Source organism: Muntiacus reevesi, chromosome 3, assembly GCF_963930625.1.
Source record: "Muntiacus reevesi chromosome 3, mMunRee1.1, whole genome shotgun sequence".
In the NCBI taxonomy this organism is placed as follows: domain Eukaryota; kingdom Metazoa; phylum Chordata; class Mammalia; order Artiodactyla; family Cervidae; genus Muntiacus; species Muntiacus reevesi.
The window spans coordinates 41380833-41400108 of NC_089251.1; the positions used below are offsets into that span (position 1 = coordinate 41380833).

The window sequence follows — 19276 nt, forward strand, 5'->3', positions numbered from 1 at the left end:
GACAGAGGAGCTTGACGGGTTCCACAGGGTCACAAAGAGCCAGACATGACTTAGAGACTAAATAACAACAACAATATTATGGGTATACCTCAAGGAGATGAACAGGTTAAATTTTTTATCTTTGACTCAAGATGAATTCTTCAGAGGTTTTCTGAGTTTTTCTTCTGTGCAATCACAATAAGCAGGAAGAGATGAGAATCTAGGATAAAATACACTTTTTGATGACTATCATTGATCCATTCAGGGTATTTTCCTGATGTGTTGATCATATTTACTTCAGAAGCCAACATGATAAAAAGGAATTCTAGCCTACAGTTTGATGAGGTGGTCCACTAAAGCACATGTATTGTATTTGTGTGCTAAAGGGGTACAGTGGGTAAATAGGTAGAAACAAAAACTGCTTTCCTTCCATATTTTGATGTTATGGGAATCTGAAGTGATTTTGCAGTCTTTGGAGATAATTTTCTTGGTTCTAAGAACAAGTTGGAAGATAAACTTTGACCAGTGTATTATACCATGCCCTTTGTAATTAAGTAACTCAAGATAAAATGTTAAAGTTCAGTGATTTAAATTCCTGAGCTGATTAAAAAGAGCTGTTAATATGGTTTTTAAAAAATGTGTTCATGTTACTTTTGGAGTTTCCAGGCATTATACAGTAATGAAATACACTATCGCTTATTACTTTCCAATCTTGTAGAATGGTTCAGAATTAAATAGCAACTAAAAATAAATACATTTCAACCCGAAGGCTGGAACCAGGGCAGGAAGATTACTAATTTTTGTTTGGCTCAGGGTTATGTCCTGTCCACGCAATGCAGAGGCAGTGAAAGGTGTGGGGTTAGAGATGGAAATGTTTCAGGAAGGTAAATCTGGATGTGAGTCCAAATGGCTTGGGGCAAAGAGGCAGAAGCAGATAGTCCACTCGGAGACTGCTGCAATATCCAGGCTGAAGTGATCAAGCAGGGCTGGAAAGGGAATAGTAAGGAAAAAAAAAAAAAAATGGTCGTGCCAACACTGGTCTTTGACCAGACCCAGTGGCGCTGGGTGAGTGAGGAAGAGAACGGAAAAGAAAGGCTTCGTGTTTTCCAGAGACCGAAAGTTTTCCGCAGAGGCCCCTCGAGTCTTCTTCCATCTTTAGAGCAGACATCCTGGGACCAGCGGGGAAACTGAAGCCTGAAGCAGGTCAGACAAGCAAAAGGCACACAGGAGCCGAGACCCCTAGTTCCCCTTCCCTCCGCCTACGCTCTCAAGCGGTCCCTCGGCCTCCGACCCCTCTCTCCACAGCCCGCAGGGTCCCGGGATCCCCACCCCCTTCTTCCGCCAGCTGCCGGCACCGCCCTCTGTCCCTCCCCTCCTCTCCCCTTCCCCCTCCCCATCCCCTGTGGGGCGCTGACTCGCCCGGCTGCCACGTCTCACTGATGACATCACCAGGGCCGCTCGGCCTTAGCCAATCCGCTAGGGGGAGTCCGAGCGAAGTCCTAGCCAGCGAGTCAGCGGGGAGGGGAGCGGGGAGGGGCGGGGCGGGGGGGGGCGTTGAGAGGGGGGGGGAAATGGGGCGAGCGACAACCCCACGAGTACGCGTGCGCCAGAGGCGCGGGGCTTGGCGGGAAGCTGAGTCCAGGTCTTGGCGCTGCACCGTGGTTCCCCAGCACCCGCAGCCGCGCTCGCAACTCTCTTTCCCGGCATGCCACGCGGTGCGGCCGCCCTTTGGGCTGTGTAAAGGCCCCTCGGTCTAAGGCTTTCCTATTTCCTGGTTCGCCGGCGGCCATTTTGGGTGGAAGCGATAGCTGAGTTGTGGCGGCTGCAGATTGTGTTCTAAGGGGACGGAGTGGGGTAAAGACGTTTGCTCTCCCGGAACAGCCTATCTCATTCCTCTCCTTCGACTACCCGTGGCGCGGAGAGTCAGGGCGGCGGCTGCAGCAGCAAGGGCGGCGGTGGCGGCGGCGGCAGCTGCAGTGACATGTCCAGCATGAATCCCGAATAGTGAGTGCAGGAGAGCACCGGTCGGCTGGGTCCGTGGGCCACCTTGGGAAGGCTTAGAGGGGGCGAGGAGGGCGGAGGAAGGGGCCTCGGCCTCGGTGAGGTGAGGGTGATGGGGCAGGAGAGGTTGGCGGCCGGGAGTCGGGCCCCATTGTCTGACGGAGGAGGGGCGGTCGAGGGGAGGGGTCGGGCCGGAGGGGTGAGCCGCCTGGGCCTGGACCCTGTTTGGTTGTAGTATTGCCCTGAGTGCCGGACCGGTGTGTAGGGGCAGTCCGCGAAGAGGGTTGGGGCGTCTGGGAGTCGGTGGTGGGGCCGTGGGAAGGGGTAGCTTCTCTTGGAGGCAGTGACTTTTCAAGGAGGGCCAGTTTTTTAAGGGGTGGGGATGAGGTGAGATAACTCTCTTAGAGGGCATTGTCAGACCCTGCGCCCGCGCTCTGCGGAGCTGTCAGAACCGTCGGGGTGGAAACCAGCTTTACTTGTAAATCTTGAGCTTGTTGGCTATCTCTTCCACCCTCCTCTCCAGGTTGCAGGTAATATGGATGCTTTTCAGGGCTGCGTGGGATTAAGGGGAATGAGTAGATGGTGAGAAGCGATTTAAGCATTTTGGTTCTGTTTTTTAGTTATTTTCTGGAGTTCTTTACGAACTCAGCGGGCCCATTGCCTTCCTGGGCGTTCGTGAGAATTTTTTTTTAGAGGACACTGAAGTCCTTTTGCCTTGTGTAGGTCAAGGGAAAAACAAAACAAAACAAAACACTAGCACTAAACCTAGGGACATCTTTGTGATATTACCAAATAAAAGACTTTGCTGTAAAGTTGCAAGAAAAACGAATGGGCCCTTTGATAGATAGATCTGTAGGTTTTGAATTACCTACTTGAACGCTTGCAGATAGGGAATGAGGTTCTGTGACGTGTCATGAAAAGTTAATGCATTTCTTTTTCTTGCTTCCTCAAGAAGTCACCACAGCAGATGTGGCACACCCGTCACCTTTCCTGGGAACCGGTGTTTCTTAGGAAGACTTTGTTGGGTTCTCCTTAATGGCCCTTAAAAATATCCTACTACAGTTTGCATTTTGAAATTAGTGAATAATTGAAGGAGATTTAATTGGTATTCCTCCTCGGTGTCAGAAGGATCTGGGGGGAGATGGGGAATTTTTTAAAGCAGAGATCAGTCTTTGACCTAAATGTTGAGTTTATTTGCTGTTTTGGTCAATTACTGCTAAATATTTCCCCTAAAAGGTCCACCCATGGGTTTAGCTGACTGTCATGTGTGTGTCACATGGCTCTTGCAAAATGCATTCTGACTTCAAGTTTTGTAATACTGTGGTTTGACGCCGAAATGTCCCTTTCTGTTCTAAACAGAAGCCATAGTACTTTATTAAAATTTTATATACTTTAAGAAGTTGAAGATAGTGTTCTAATAGTGTCTTATTTGCTATGCTGGCAGTTTTTTATCAAGGGCTCCAAGGACAAAGTTGGTTTTGCATAGTTGGACAGAGTTGAACTTCAGGTCTCTAATTTAGAAGTTGTCCTGGCAACAGTAAAGTACATGGATTTTCCATTTTATGGAGGTTTGTCTTCTGTTCAGGGAGTTTCTTAAATTTGCTGCATGTATATAGTACTGTAATGAGGATTAATTGAACAGAACCATGACAAATGATTTAGACTCGGAATTTATTTCTTCTTTTGTAAAATAGGACAACAGTGTTTATTCCTATCGGGGATATGTATATGTAAAAGAATTTGGTAAACTGTAAGAGCAGGGTACATCATTGTATAAGGTTTTCCAGTCATGGTAAAATTTAGGAATATAACCCTTATCCTCAGGAATTTATAATGGAATACAAAAAAATAGATATTATACATGTTAAATAACAGTTGACATGGCAAGTTCCAGATGGGTGACATTGATTGGAACCACAAGGTTTTAAAAGAAGTTGTGGGGTTGTGGTTGGCTGGTACAGTTCAGGAAGACCTTATAGAGAATAAATCAGTAAGGGAATTATTACCATTTGATTTGGAGAAGCAGAGGGAGTGAGAAAGATTGTTCAGGAGGGAAGAAGAAAGAATGGTTAATAAATGACAGGGATAGTAATTCTTAAGTAGAGTGTCAAACCATCCTTTATTTTGAGGGTTCTAGATTAATGACCTCAACAGAATCAATCCCAGAAATCATTTTTATATTTTTATGGCATGGAGTGTGCCAGTACCTGGGCTACTGTATTTATATTCTAGGCTGTCTCTTAAGTAAAATAACCTCATAGCTTGGGAAAACCTTTGGAGAAGCACTAGTGAAAAGTACTTAAGGTGAGAACAGGTGGTATTTTATTATGAAAGGTCACAAAGGCAACCAGCAAGCAGATTTTTAGAATCTGACTTCAGCAATTTCTTCTTATCTTTAATCAAGCTTATTAGCATCATTAAAGTAATTAGAAAAAAATTGGGAACTAGAGAAAAGAAGGAAATTCTTAGAGTTTAATCATCCAGACACAAGCCTGTTTGCTTTAAAACCGTGTTCTAAACTTTAAAATCAAAGGTTTTTTTTATATTAAGTTAAAACTTTTAATGGATGAGTGCCTTTTATGATTCCACAGTGTTACCCTAATAGCTAACATTTATGGCCACTTATTATATGTCAGGTACAATATATGCATTATATAATACACATGTATTATAGTGGACACTTTATAAGCTAATTTGAAACAATAGTATACAAGGGAATATTTATGGGTGCACCCCAGATGTTTCTTGTTTTGGTTTGTCATGTTCTTCTTACTCCTTATAGAAACTTTTAAAATCTGCTATATGGGTGCTGCTGAATTTGGTAATGAAAATGTGTTCTTGACAAAAGTTTGGTTCTCAGAGTGAACAAAATTTTAGATTTGTGTAGGTTGACACGATTACCTGTTGGTAATTTTATTACTAAATGCTTTATTTTGTAATCTTTGAGTTTTTGGTTTGGGAGTGAGGAGAATAAGAAATATGTCCATCAATGATTAATTTGAAGGTTTTTCTTTGCCTGCTTTCCATGTTATTTGGCTGATTTGGGAGAAATGGTCCTAGGTTATCTTTATTAGCAGAAATTAAGGGTAATGACTGACTCATTTGAACTTCAAATACTACAAACAAAATGCAACCAGAGTGGAGTCTGAGCAGTGGAAAAAGTAGATGGAAAGCAGCAAAGCTCTTTTTTTTTTTCCTGGAGATTTGAAGAAAGATTTTAATTTTCCTGAGCAAGGAGGTGAAGTAGGCAGTGATTATTTCAGCACACTAGTTAAGAAATACTTAACATTATTCTCATACCAGAAGCATTTTTCCTAATCCACTAGCTTCTGTTGGATTTTTTTCTAGTGTCAAAATCATTTTGGCTGCTTCATCTATAAAGAGTATGTTAAGAATGAAATACGTTTACCTGTCTCAACCAGTTAACTCCAATCGGAAGACCTATATGTAGTAGTGTCTTTGGATTGGCTAGTTTTTGTTTTTTTTTAAAGATCACATTTTTTGACATGTACAAACTTCTTTATTTATATTTTTTTGGCTACTCTTAGTCTTTGTTGATGCACGAGGGCTTTCTCTAGTTGCAGCCAGTGGCGGCTACTCTCTAGTTTGGGTGCCCTTGCTTCTCATTGTGGTGGCTTCTCTTGTTGCAGAGTTGTGGCACAGGGACTCATTCATTGTGGCTCATGAGCCCTAGAGCGTGCAGGCTTCAGTCCAGAGGGCTCAGTTGCTCCACCATATGTGGAATCTTCCTGGAGCAGGGATGGAGCCCATGTCTCCTGCATTGGCAGGTAGATTCTTATCCATTGTGCCACCAAGATAGTCCCTGGATCAACTAGTTCATTGCAGAAAAATTTGTGAAAGAAAAAAAAATCTTAAACCTTGTTTTATTATGTTTTAACATAATTATGGCATGTTTTAATCAGTCTCCTAAACTTTGTTTTCTATCATGGTAGATTCAAGGAACATTTGACTTTTTTTCTTTTTTTTTTGGCCAGTGCTATGCTTTGACTAAGTCTATCTTTTAACTTAAGGATTTGAAAGTAAAAAGTTAATCAGTTCTATTATCTGGCTAACAGTGTAATTTCATTGATAAATACATCATTACTACCTTTTACGTAATTTTTAGTTAGAATTTTTTTATTAGAAAAGAAGCAGAAACCAACTAAAAATAGGTTTTATTTTTGTTGGCCGCTTTGGTGACTTTTTGATGGTGTTAGTAGTGATTTGGGAAATTCAAAGAAGTTTAAAGAAGTATTCTCACTGTCCAGAATATGACTATTTAATGTCTGTAGAGAATCAGTGTATGTAATGTCTCTGCATAGTGTAAGTTGCCAGTAGCTATGTAGACTTTCCACAAAATGCATCTTAAGAGTTTGATGTGAGTAGATGATCTTGTAGGATCATTTAAAGAAACTGAAATTTTACATTAAAATTTCTTCTCCTTTTTATCACGAATAGGTTAAAGTATAGGATGTTGACAGTGTCTTACATATTCAGAGGTTTTTTTTTTTTTTTTTTTTTTTTTAAAGATAGAAGAGCTTTAGAATCAGGTGTTCTCTATCAGCAATCCTTTGACTGTGTATGTGTTTTTGCTCTCCTTGGCAACTTCTGACTACATATATGATGGTTTTACCACTTGTAGTTGTAATAGTTAAGTTTCATTTTTGATAGTTAAGAGCTTCCTTTTGCTGTTACCTACTCTTGTCTCTTTCCTAATGTGTGAAAATGGGGTTAAATAAACTGCTTTTTAAGATTCTGAGATTTTTTAAAATTTGCAAAAAAAAAAAAAGATGAAGAGAAACTAAAAATAGGTGTAGGATGCCAGTGCCTGAGATACCTTAGATATGTTGACTTTCCTGCTTTTTACCACTGTTCGTCTGAACTGCATTTTGAAGTTTTAGTAAGAGTTAGACAAAATGACAACCACCCCGCCCTGCTCTAGGAGAGCAGAACAGTCAGACTTTTCCACTGTTTTCTTGTAGAAGGTGGGGCTGAGGAGAGATTGCTTCTTTGATATCAGGAATAGAATTCAGGGAGGAAAACCGAGGACTTGGCTTTTCCTTGGACCCACCCTGTGATGTTTCAAATTATAGTGGTGTAATGATACTTAAAGGGAAAATAATCCTGAGACTTTAGGGAGCCAGAGAATAAATGTTTGTTAGTTTGTTTACTTACTTAAATATGTGAAGAAATAGGGTACAAAGGAGAAGTAGGAAATGAAATTTTCCTTGGTACTTTTGTGACTGATGATTCGGTTGGTCAGAACACCCCACTTTATTAAATCCAGGGTTGCTGATAGCTTCCAGTTAGTTTGCTCTGTTCCGTATTTATCGATTTTGACAGATAGTATTACTTTTGCTCATAAGAACCACTCTTTGGAAACTTTTTAAAATAACAATAGCTACTAATTGACAAGTACTTACTCTCTGTGCCAGCTACTTGCCTGTCTTCACATAGGGCATTTTATGCACTCTGTACCTCAGACTAGTGAGCTTTACAAATGAGATTGAGTGAGTTATATAACTGAAGTTTTCCAGGACATTGATGAATTTAACTTGTCTGACTGTATTTTCTTTGAATAACAATAGTACTTAAATGGAATTATTACTTGTACTTGCTGCTCTGCCCATTTAGGGCAGTTATTCTTAACCCATTTATGGTCATGTACCCTTGGGAATATTTGATAAACACTGGGGATCTGTTGCCTATGTATATACATGCTCATAGCATTCTGCATAAAGTTGTAAGCTATTCATATTCCCTAAGCGTATTCATGAACCTCAAAGTTATAAATGCCTGATGTAGAAGATTGAAAATAGAAAAGAGAATTTTCACTACCATTCTTTTGAAATGTAGAAACCCAAGGGGGACAGATTTTAATTTTAAATCTGGGATCTTGAACTGTTTTCAAAATGTGAGATTTGTTTGGTTATGGCTTATTTTCATGACCTAGTCTGTGCTTTTCTTTTCTTCTCCTTTTTTAAAAATGTTTACCTGTTTGTTTCTCATTGAGTTATTGATATATGAAGTGTTTCCAAGATTCTTGAAGCAAAGATACACTAAGTTCAAACAGCATTAGTGTTCACATAAACAACAGTGTCATCTCTGCAGTATCTTTATTGCCATAAAATTGATAATGGATGTAATTAGGGTAAATGCCTAGATGAGAGTAATATGTGATATATTCTCAATTGAATTATATGGGATTTATAAAAGTAGTTAAATTTATAAAAGGATAGTTTAAGCAACTTTGTCAAATTATTAATTATTTAGTGCTTAATTTATAGGTTGGTGGCTGGCATTTGTCCTTATAAAGAGCAATTGGGTTCATCACTTACTAAAGCTAATGAAGTCAGAACTCCAAAATTTACCATGCTGTTTTGAGCTGAGTTTACTCTCTACTAAAACAAATGTTCTAAGTTAATTTAAGCAGTAAGTTACACTTTATGTTTGTTCAGGTTCTGTGTGCTAGTTCATAGATGGCTGATTCATTCTGATAGGTTTTATATATAAAGTAGGACTTATTTACTGACTTTATTATCATCTGAGAGTATAAAATATTATCATTGAGGGAATTGGTGAGAAATGGTGGGGAAGAAGAAACCAAGCCAGAATTTTGAGTTGAAAGCCATAGGGTTAAGTTCAGACTACCACTTACTTCATACCCTCCATTTATACCTTTTGAGCTTGTTAAAGTTTTTCTAACACACTTAATCATCAAACATGGATCACTGACCTGTCTCTTTGAAAAATTTTTTCAGTACAGATATTTAAAATCTTTCCGTGAGCATACACTTGGACACACACGTAGGCGCACACACGCAAAAATCTAATTTCCGTGGAGAAAAAGCTTGATAAAGAAAACAGCCAGCCTTTTGTCATCAGACTATGCTAGGAGTTGAGGGGTTTTTATTTTTTAACTATACAACATAGACTTTGCTCCCAGGTGCTTACCAGTTAGTTAAGATGACTCAAACTTAAGCAAGTATAATCAATTTAATAGTATTAGTGCAAATTAAATCTTGTGATTTTTTTTGTAAAGAATAGGATGGCATAATAGTGCAAAAAAATCGGAGAAGAGGCCTAGGATTTCAGTTATTGACAGAAAGTTACGTTGATTTAGCTGGAGAAGAACAGAGCACTGAGGAGGACTCTCCAGAAGCCCTGGTGCTAGTCTTGAGTTAAGGTCAGTAGGAAACAACTTGAGTTCCCGCCTCTAGTCGGAAATTTTACATGTGTCCATTATTTCCCCTAGTCCAGTGAAGAAATGGGGTCTTAATTTTACAGGAGTCGGAGGCAGAGAAGAGTTAAATGACTTGCCCAAGGCATTCAGAGTAAGCAATAGAATTGGAATTTTAACTCAAGGGCCTATGATTCTACAGTCCAAGTACGCTGTTTCCAGTTACTGTGTGTGGTTAACTTCTAGGAATTTGAAATTAAGCCAGTTAATTAGGCAACTAGTATTTTTGTGGTCAGTTATGTCTAAAATTCTTGATTGGAGAGGTCTTAAAAATGTTAAGAAAGTATACATATATCCCCTCCCTTCTGTGGCTGATTCTTGTTGAGGTTTGACAGAAAACAACAAAATTCTGTAAACCAGTTATCCTTCAATAAAAAAATAAAAATGTTAAGGGTTTGTGAGATACGTATTGTCAATAGGCCTTTGACTTCCTTCACCTCTTGTGTTCGCTTGATCTTTAGAGCTTCTCTCGACTTGAAGTTAATTATTGTATCCATTTTCAGTTTTTCTACCCTCATGACTATTTTTTTATTTCCCTCATGACTATTCTTGACTACTTGCTGCCTTAAAGTCATGCAAGCCTTTTCTGTGAGAAAAACAGGTAAAGCAAAATGCCTTTCTTTTACTGGAGAGGCAGGCTTATTTGCTGTAGACCATTTTACTATTGTATGTGTTGCTAGTTGTGATCATTGTTACTTACAACTGTTAGCTGGTAATTTTTGCACTTTTACTTTATATTATAAATTAAACTGGTAAACTCCTGTGATAATTTGTCACACATCATCTGTACAGAAACTTTGGGTAAACAACTTCAACGTTTTTGTCTGTCAGTCTTGAATTTTTTCATCAGGTTACATCCTGGATTGGAGGGAGGAAGGGACAATATTAATTGCCACTTATTGTGTTCCTATAATGTACCAGACACTGCTAAGTATTTTAGAGGCAGTGTTTATAATCTTGACCAGAGCCTAATCAGGTGGTTCAAGTGTGTGCATGTGTGCTCAGTGGTGTCCGACTCCTTGCGACCCCATACACTGTAGCCCTCCAGGCTCCTCTGTCCATGGAATTGCCCTGGCAAGAATACTGGAGTAGGTTGCCATTTCCTGCTCCAGGGGATCTTCCCAACCCAGGGATCGAACCCTCATCTTTAGTGTATCCTGCATTGGCAGGTGGATTCTTTATCACTGAGCCACCTGGGAAGCCCTCTAATTGGGTGGTGGTGTGCTAATTCAGTCTTTTTACAGATGAAGAAATAGAGCCTCATAGTGATAGGTGAGTACCTTGCCTTAAGATTTTGTAGCTAGTATTTGATGGAGCCTGAATTCAAATACAGGTCTTTCCAGCTCTAAAACCCATGCAAGGCTTTGAAAGGTAAGGAGGTTGTGGACACTTCGTGTGTTTTTCAGCAAATGTTTACTGTTAGATACATTTCAAGACCATTTATTCTTTTGTCCTCTTGTATGGCTTACCACTTCCAATCAACCAAAGTTTCTCTCATTTTCAGAATTCCAGCTTTGGGTTTTTGGAACACTTTTAAATGGTGCCTAAAATGGAACCTCGGAAGTTAATCTATTGTCTCTAAATATATTTTATTTAATTGTGGTTTTAGTGGTCAATTGTGGGGAGAGTTGTTTTTTTAATTGCTTGGCTGTTTTCTTAAATATGAAGGAAAGACTGTTGCCCTCTCAGATTCGTAATTGTTTATTTTGACTAAGGTTGTTTTTGGCCATTATTGAAGGTTTATTTATTTCTATTAATTTAATCAGAAAGTAGTATGTGCTCTATAAAATTCAAACAATACAGTTGAAGCATATGAAAAAGTTCTTACCTCTTTTCTCTAGCCTAATGATCAATTTTGAATTGTGTTCTGTGGATCATACTTAAAGTGAGTAAAGAAGAAGAGTTGATGTCATGCACAATTATTGCAGCCCCAAAGTTTTATTAATCATTTTAAACCCCAAATACTAATTGGCTAATGTGTAGTTTAAAGATGAATTAAAATTTGTTTGGCCCACTATATCATAATCATGACTTTTGTTTTAAATTTGTAATATGAGCTTAGTTTTAGGCTGTTTTCAAGTATGATTTTATAAAAAGATACAACTATATGTTTCATGTCATACAAGTGAACTTGTTCTAGGTAAAAGAGAACAAATTACAGGTTCCGTTTAACTTTTTAAAATAGCTAGTCTTTTCTAAGGTATACTTATAGCTGACATTGTGAAATTTGTGTTCGGGGGGTTTCTGTTTGGATAAAAACAATTATATAATTCTCCACTGTTTACTTTTGTCTTGTCTTCCTTGGTGTGTTTCCAAAGTGTATGTTGAAAGTTGTGTTAATGTCAGTCAACTTTCTTTTGTTAACATTTTCATTGACAGGTGAACTATGTGTGATAATCCAAATTTTACTTGAAGATAAAAAATGTTTATTTTTATTTAATCCAAAAAGTTGATTTATATTTTTGTTGCTTATATTGGGAGTGTGCCAATGCGACCTGCTTCCAGCCTTGACCTATTCTGCCTACTTTCATGTCATTTGTGTTAGGGCAGGTATGCTGAAAGAACTCATTAGGTTGTTCAGTCACTGAATAAGCTATTGATTAAAATTTTTCCTCTTCTCAAGTAGCATTTTTTTTTCTGGTTAGAAAAGTAATAACAGTGTGATTGCAGACATTTTAAAAAATATAAAGAAAAGACAAGTATAATCATACAGTTTAGAAGTGTCCATCCACTTCTTTCCCCATATCTTTTATGTGTGTACAAATTGTTTTTTTAACAATAATGGGTTATACTGGACAAAGATGTTCTATAATCTTTTTACTTAATAGTATATCATGGTAATAGTCTCTTGATATTATAGAATTCTGAGTAGTATTTTAGATTGAGCAACAAGCAGATTCATCTCCTACTTCCTATTTTATGTATGCAGTTTGGTAACTTTTAAAAAGGAAAACATTTTATCTAAATAGAATTTCGAATGGAAGTGGGTTTTAAGTAACTTTTAAAAAATACTCTTCATGCTCTCAAAATAGTGATTTTTTTTTTAAGGTATGGAAAATATTAATGCTTACATGCAAAAATGGCATGGGTATTAAGAGTATGTTCAGATCGTAAATAATGGAAATAAAGGGTCTGCAGTATTGATAAAGTAGACCATGAGTTGACCTAAGGAGAAACTGATAACAAAAATAATTTTTCACCTGCTGTTGTCTTTGGCATCCCACCATCCATTTGTTGAAAGGCTGAATCTGCCCCCCTTCCATCCAGTCTTAATCTTTGTCAGTTTTAACTGTCTTACTTTCTCACTGAATTATCTCCACTTTACAGTAATTTTCTGAAAAAATACTTGTGCCTCAAAAGAAAAGTTTTTATTTTACAGATTCCACCATGATTTATGATTGTTGATTTAACTCAAGAAAACACAAAATTTCTCTCTCACATTTAAAAAATATCAGGAGCTAGCTTTTTTCAATGAGATTACACCTATTTCATTAATGTCCTCATAGTTTTTTTAAAATCTTTTTATTTTGAAGTAAATTTAGATTCACAGAAGAATTGTAAAAGTAGTACAGAAAATTCCTGTATGCCCTTTGTCCGACTTCCCCTAATGTTAGCATCGTATATACCATGGTACATTTATAAAAATTAAGAAATTAACATGGGTAAACTGAACTAAACTATAGACTTTTATTTCCGTTTCTCCAGTTTTTCCACTAATGTCGTTTTCTGTTCCAGAACCTAATCCAAGAGACCATGTTGTATTTAATTATTATATCATATTAGCCTCCTTCAATCTGAGTTTCTCAGTGTAGTTTTTCATTATCTTGGCAGTTTTGAAGAGCTTATGTATTTTGTAAATTTCCCTCAGTTTGCATTTGTCTGATGTTTTCTCTTGATTAGATGGGGTTATAGATTTGGGGAGAGATACCATAGAGGTGAAGCACTCTACTCATTACATCATGTCAGAAGGTCCGTGATATCAATGTGACATTGCTGGTGATGTTCACCTTGATCACTTTTGTAAAGGTGATATCTGTCGGGTTTCTCCATTGTAAAATAACTATTTTTCCCTTTTCACGCAATGTTAGAAACCTGTCATTAAGAACCAACCCACCCTCAGGGGAAGGGAACTAAAGAAGCGCCATCTCCTGGAGGGAGGAGTATTCAAAGAATTTGTGGGCATATGTTAAAACCACTGCAGTAATAAATATTTGAGGTGGGGGGCATGTTTTGAGGTCATGCAGATATCTTAATTCTCCTCGAAGTTTCACCCACTAATTTTAGCATTCATCAGTGGATCTTGTCTGCAGCAGTGAATCTACTAGTGATTTTCTACTTCTCTTATTCCTTCTTCATGTATTATTTGGAATCCTCATGTAAGGAAGAGTTGTCTCTTCTCTCCTCTTCAGTTAATCATTGTACCCTTATGGACTCATGGATATCTATTTTATTCTTTGGGTTATAATCCAGTACATGATGGTTTACTTTGGGGCTCAAATTGTTGCCTTGGCATTTGAGGTTTACTGCTGTTCTTTTAACATGCTATGTTCCTGTAGATTTTTTTCTCTGGCATTTTGCCCAAAATGTTACTCAAGAATGACTACTTATGAGAGAGACCTGATTAAAAACACAAAATTAAAATGTTCTCTGAACTCTTGACACGGTACTTTGTTAAAGGCACAGTGTTATATTTTGGATGGGTAAGTCAGTTTACCATCACACAGAGAGAGATGTTGAACATCAGAGTGAGGAAAAACAGACTCCAGACTACTATGGGGAGAAGGTATGACGTATCATTGTCATTGTAAATTAGACGTGAAAAAGGCTAGAGAAAGTTTGGATTGAAAACAGTGGATAGAATTCACTGAAACAATCTAGTTTAGGAGAGTGGCGATTATAGTTGTACTGTAATCTGTAAAGATTGCTTTACTTGTGCAAAGATTTCTCAATGATAGAATTCAGTTTTTCACATAAGTTAAAATGGTATTGCAGACTGAAAACTTAATCCAAATTCTTAAGAATAAAAGAAAAATACATTTGAAGTCTTACTATTTGCTGAATTATTCTTGGCTCTGTACCAGAACTGATCTTGAGCTTTCTAACTTTAGATTTGCGTATTTCCTATCAACGTTATTACTTGTTCTCTTTTGTAAATTAGTTACAGAACTAAGTAAGTGATCTCAAATCTGAATTATCCTCTATTAATACATCCTGTATATTAATAGTTTAGAAATAAGCTACTACAGGAGTAGGTAATTTAAAACGTTTCAGTGCAGGTAATGTGCTGTTGATCATAGTTTCTTGGTGTGTGAATACAGTAAGGCAAGAAATTTGTTGGTTGATTTTGTTTGCCGTTCTTTTCCATGTGTCTTGTCACGTTGGATGTCTGTCTTGTCTGGTCATGAAGCTGCTGGTTTGGGAGAGAAGAAAATAGGCTTCTTTAGCAAGACTCATTGCGGAGCACATTGCTCAACTCTTTATATTATTTATAATGGCTCTGGGCTTTAAATTATCAGAAACACATAAATGATGTTTCAAAATAATGCTGTTTGTAAAATTTAAAAAGAATGTGATAATTGAAAAAGGTAGTTTAAAAAAATTGACTACTAATTTTTTTGAAACCATAATGTAACTTGTAACATAGTTAGGAAGCATTCATGTTTTTCTCCAGCCTTATGGTTATTCTGGAAGAGAGAAATTGATCCTTATGGTAATTAGTGACATCACAGGCAACATTTGTAGCCCATTGCTATCCTTTACCAGTACTACTGATTCAGGGCATGTTTATTGAGTGTTTACTGGATACTTGGCACTGTGCTCAGCAAAGTTGGTACATTCAGGGCATTTGTTGTGTCATAATTTCTGTTAAAAACAAAGTAACTGTAGTAGTATTGGTGCTGTGATTTTTCTTGCTAACTGAAATGTAAACTTGTAAGATACTCGTTGCTAATGTTCAGTGTTCATCATTCTTAAGAATTCATTTGGTCTAATTAAAGAGAAAGGTATCAATAGTACTGAAGCCAGTCAGCAAATGTACTAACTAATAGAAGTTGTTTGGTATTAGGTATCAATAATTTATTAAGGGCAAATTTTTATAATACTTGTCCCTACTATCCCCTTTTATTCTTTAGGCTCTCAAACGGGAAAGGGTGTTAGTTATTACGTTCGTACTGTGCTTCAATCAGCCCTTCTTAATCACTTATTTTAAAAGCTTATTTCCTTATGTGACCTTTATGTTCCCATTTACTAGGGCAGGATTTAAATTTTTTTTTTTTCCTCTTTGGTATAATTAGGGACAATAAGTGTACTACAGTAACTTGGTAAACCAGAAAGCGATGTGGTTTTTGTTCGTTTTTTTAATATTTTTTTTAGTTGGCTGCGTTGGGTCTTAGTTGGCGGCCTGTGGGACCATTCCTTGTGGCCCACACAGTCTCTAGTTACGGTGTGTGCACATTGGTAGTTGTGGCACTCTGGCTTCGTTGCTCTGCAGCATGTAGGATCTTAGTTCCCCAACCAGGGATCGACCCCATGTTCCCCCATTGCAAGGTGGATTCTTAAATACTGGGCCACCAGAGAAGTCCCAGAAAGCTATGTTTTAATACTATAGACCTCAGTGACAGTGAAAGTGTTAGTCTCTCAGTCATGTCCCACCATTTAGATCCCATGGACTGTAGCCCACCAGGTTCCTCTGTCAGTGGATTTTTCCAGGCAAGAACACTGAAGTGGGATGCCATTCTCTTCTCCAGGGGATCTTCCTAACGCAGGGATTGAACCGAGGTCTCTTGCATTGCAGGCAGATTCTTTGCTAGGAAAGCCCCCCTGGTGTTATAAATGTCGGTAAACAGTAGATTAATAATCCCAGAGGTAATCACACCTAAACATCTTGCTTACACGTAAATACACTTGTAATCTACATTTCATTTGCAAGTGATATTTGGGTTTCATTTTAAGTGGATAGCATTTTATAAAAACTAAGTCACAGGGAAGAAATTTTAAGAATCACATAGATCTTCTGAAAAAAATCTATAAATTCTGGATTTTTTCTCATTTTGAAATTGCTTTAAAAGAACTTATAGAACTGGTCAGAGTTGGGAAAAGTAGAATCTATGAGTGGTTCCTTTGGAGACCATGGGCAGACTGTTGTCTTGAGATTTATGAAAGGCTTTCCCTGGAGATAATTTTTTTTTAAGTACTTTTTTTTTTTTAATTTTTTTTTATTAGTTGGAGGCTAATTACTTCACAACATTTCAGTGGGTTTTGTCACCTGGAGATAATTTTTGAGTTAGTCTCAATGATGGTAAATGTGCATGAAAAGCCTAGCTTTCAGTGTTGTTGTTTTTTTTTTTTTCTTTTCAGTGTTTTCTGAAGTATGCTTTAATACAAGTTTAGAATGTTGGTTACGTTGTGCGTTTACACAAACAGCCCCCTTGATTTTATTGCATCTCCAGTTTAAAATAAAAGGGGAGATATTCCAGGTGGCTGCTAGGGAAGGATCATAAAAGCCGTTTGTTGGAGGATTGCTATGAAATAATGATTTGAGATTTGAAGTTGAAGGAGAGATTTGTTTCACAGGCAAAAACAAATGAAACTTTAACTCCCTGTATTCTAATATTGCAGAAGAGTGGGATTTTTCTAGCGAAAGTCTATTGGACTCTCCAAGAAAGCATATCATTTGTGTTTCCTTTCATTCATTGCTTGGACGTGGAAGTTCAGTGATGTTAGAGGTATGGGTGGCATTATCTGTCTTATTTATGTATAATTCTGTCATGTTCAGTGATTCATCAAAAGGGCCCCAAACTGCTGTTTTTTGGAGTTTGGACTTATTAGGGCGTCCATGGGCTTTTCAGAAGCTGTAGTCTTCCTTAGTGAGCTATTATTCTTGGCTCTATTTTTGTTGTTGTAGAACTTAAAATACAATATGCTTTTTATTAATGTGATTTTCTTTTTCTCTTTGCAGTGATTATTTATTCAAGTTACTTCTGATTGGCGACTCTGGGGTTGGAAAGTCTTGCCTTCTTCTTAGGTTTGCAGTAAGTTGAAGTCAAAGTGATTTTAAAGGAATTAATGCTGTGTATATTTTCTGGGTAGACAAAAGATAAAGCAGTTTTATTCAGGATATTCTTCCAGAATTTTATATATGAAGCCTCCAAATACACATCCCCAGTGATATCTAGACTCTAAATAGAAGAAATACTGTTGCTAAAAGAAATTCAAGAAAACTGTAGTTATAAAGTCAAAGTGTCCTAATACTCTGCTTGGAGGTCAAACAGTGTTTCATTCCAACATAAATAATGAGTAAGGGAAAAAATGGTAGGTTTGTGTTGAAAGTGACTTGATGGAAGATAAATCTTCAAGTAAAACTTTAGTAGAATAAAAAGAAAAAGCAGGGCCTGGTACAGACTATTTATTTTTTTGACAGTGGCATCGTTGTCATTTGACAATGGATGAAATTTACAAACTGATAAATAACTTAATAATAACGTTCAACTTAATAAATAAAATGCACGGTCTTGTTCGTAGTGTTTATGAACTGCCTTCAAATTTAACATGTTTTCCTTCTCACTGTCTTGATCATTGCTTCTTAAGATGTGAACCAGTGGGGATTATCAAGACCCTCCTGGAGTCCGTGAGATCAAAAACCACTTGCTAATAACGCTAAATCATTAGTATAAATAATTACCAAGTAGTTGTACTGAGACAAAAGATGTTTGTCTTTTTTCACTCTGTTGATCTTTGCCCTGATGGTGCAAAAGCAATGGTAGGTAAAACTGCAATGGTAGGTAGTCCCATGTTGAAGTAATGCTACGCCCCAGATTATGCTCCTAGTCATGGTGTTTACCTCTGTTTGCTCACAGGGGAGGAAAAAACACCGTTATCACTTAAGTGTGTCTTTGATGAAACAGTAAAAATGATTAATTTTTTTCATACTTTTTAAAATTGAGGTATAGTTGATGTTCAGTGTTATATAGGTGTTAGATGTACAATATAGTGATTAACAATTTTTAAAGGTTATATTCCACTTACTATTATAGGATGTTGGCTATAGTCCCTGTATTGTACAATACGTCCTTGTAACTTTCTGTATTATACATAGTAGTTTGTACCTCTTAACCCCTTGCCCCTGTCTTGCTCCTCCTCCTTTCTCTCTCCTCCAGTAAGCACTAGTTTGTTCTCAAATCTGTGAGTCTCTTTTTTTCTTTTAGTTATTAGCTTGTTTTTTTTTTTTTTTTAAAGAATCCACATATAAGTATTTGTCTTTCTCAGTCTGACTTAGTTATCATAATACCCTCTCAAGTCCATCCATGTTGTTGCAAATGTCAATTCTTCATTTTTTATGCCTGACTAGGGTTCCATGGTATGTATATATGTATGTATACATCTCCTTTATCCATTCATCTGTTGATGGACACCTAGGTTGCTTCTAAAAATGATTAATTTTTAGAGATCTTGATCCTTGTTGAGTGTTTCCTTTTTAAATATTCTGTGTGAAAAAATGAGTACACATAAAACAGTTTTCCTGAAGACTGAAATGTGTTGATTGTCTAAAGAGAGAGATAAGCATTTGTATAGTTGTTTCCATTATGAGCTAAACTAGCTGCTTTCTTCATTCTTTTTTTTTTTTTTTTAAACTTGAAAGAACAACTAACAGGCTATATTTATCTGGAATCGAGTATTGGGTATACATTTATCAGATGAACAGACATTGTCACTTCAAGGAAAATACCTGATAGTATTTGTTGCCTATAATAACTTCAGGTTTTTCAAGGGAAAATTAGAATTTTTAAAAATTTAAAATCCATCACTGCAAGCTTGACAGCATCTCAAATATTTAATGTTACTTTTCTGATGAGATGTTAGTGAGTCTCATGTATATTCATTATATAATAATAATTTGAAAATGAGACCATGTAAGTACCAGAATAAAACTTAGGTGACTCTTTAATCTTATGTGAAATTATTTAATAACAGGAAAAAATCAGGAAAGAAAGGATTGTTAAATTTGATTGCATTAAAATTAATGTTGACACATAATGTTAGAAAACAAGTGGTCCTAGC

General features: G+C 37.2%; 1 protein-coding gene across 1 annotated transcript in view; it reads left to right on the forward strand.

The window, feature by feature from the left end:
* The first annotated feature begins 1747 nt into the window (after positions 1-1747).
* The window catches only part of RAB1A (RAB1A, member RAS oncogene family), a 28415-nt gene continuing 10886 nt past the window's right edge, over positions 1748-19276 (forward strand). The window contains exons 1-2 of the mRNA XM_065929048.1: positions 1748-1983; positions 17178-17250. Of these exons, the coding sequence (XP_065785120.1) occupies positions 1961-1983; positions 17178-17250 (96 nt within the window). The 5' untranslated portion in view covers positions 1748-1960. The remainder of the gene's footprint in view (positions 1984-17177; positions 17251-19276) is intronic.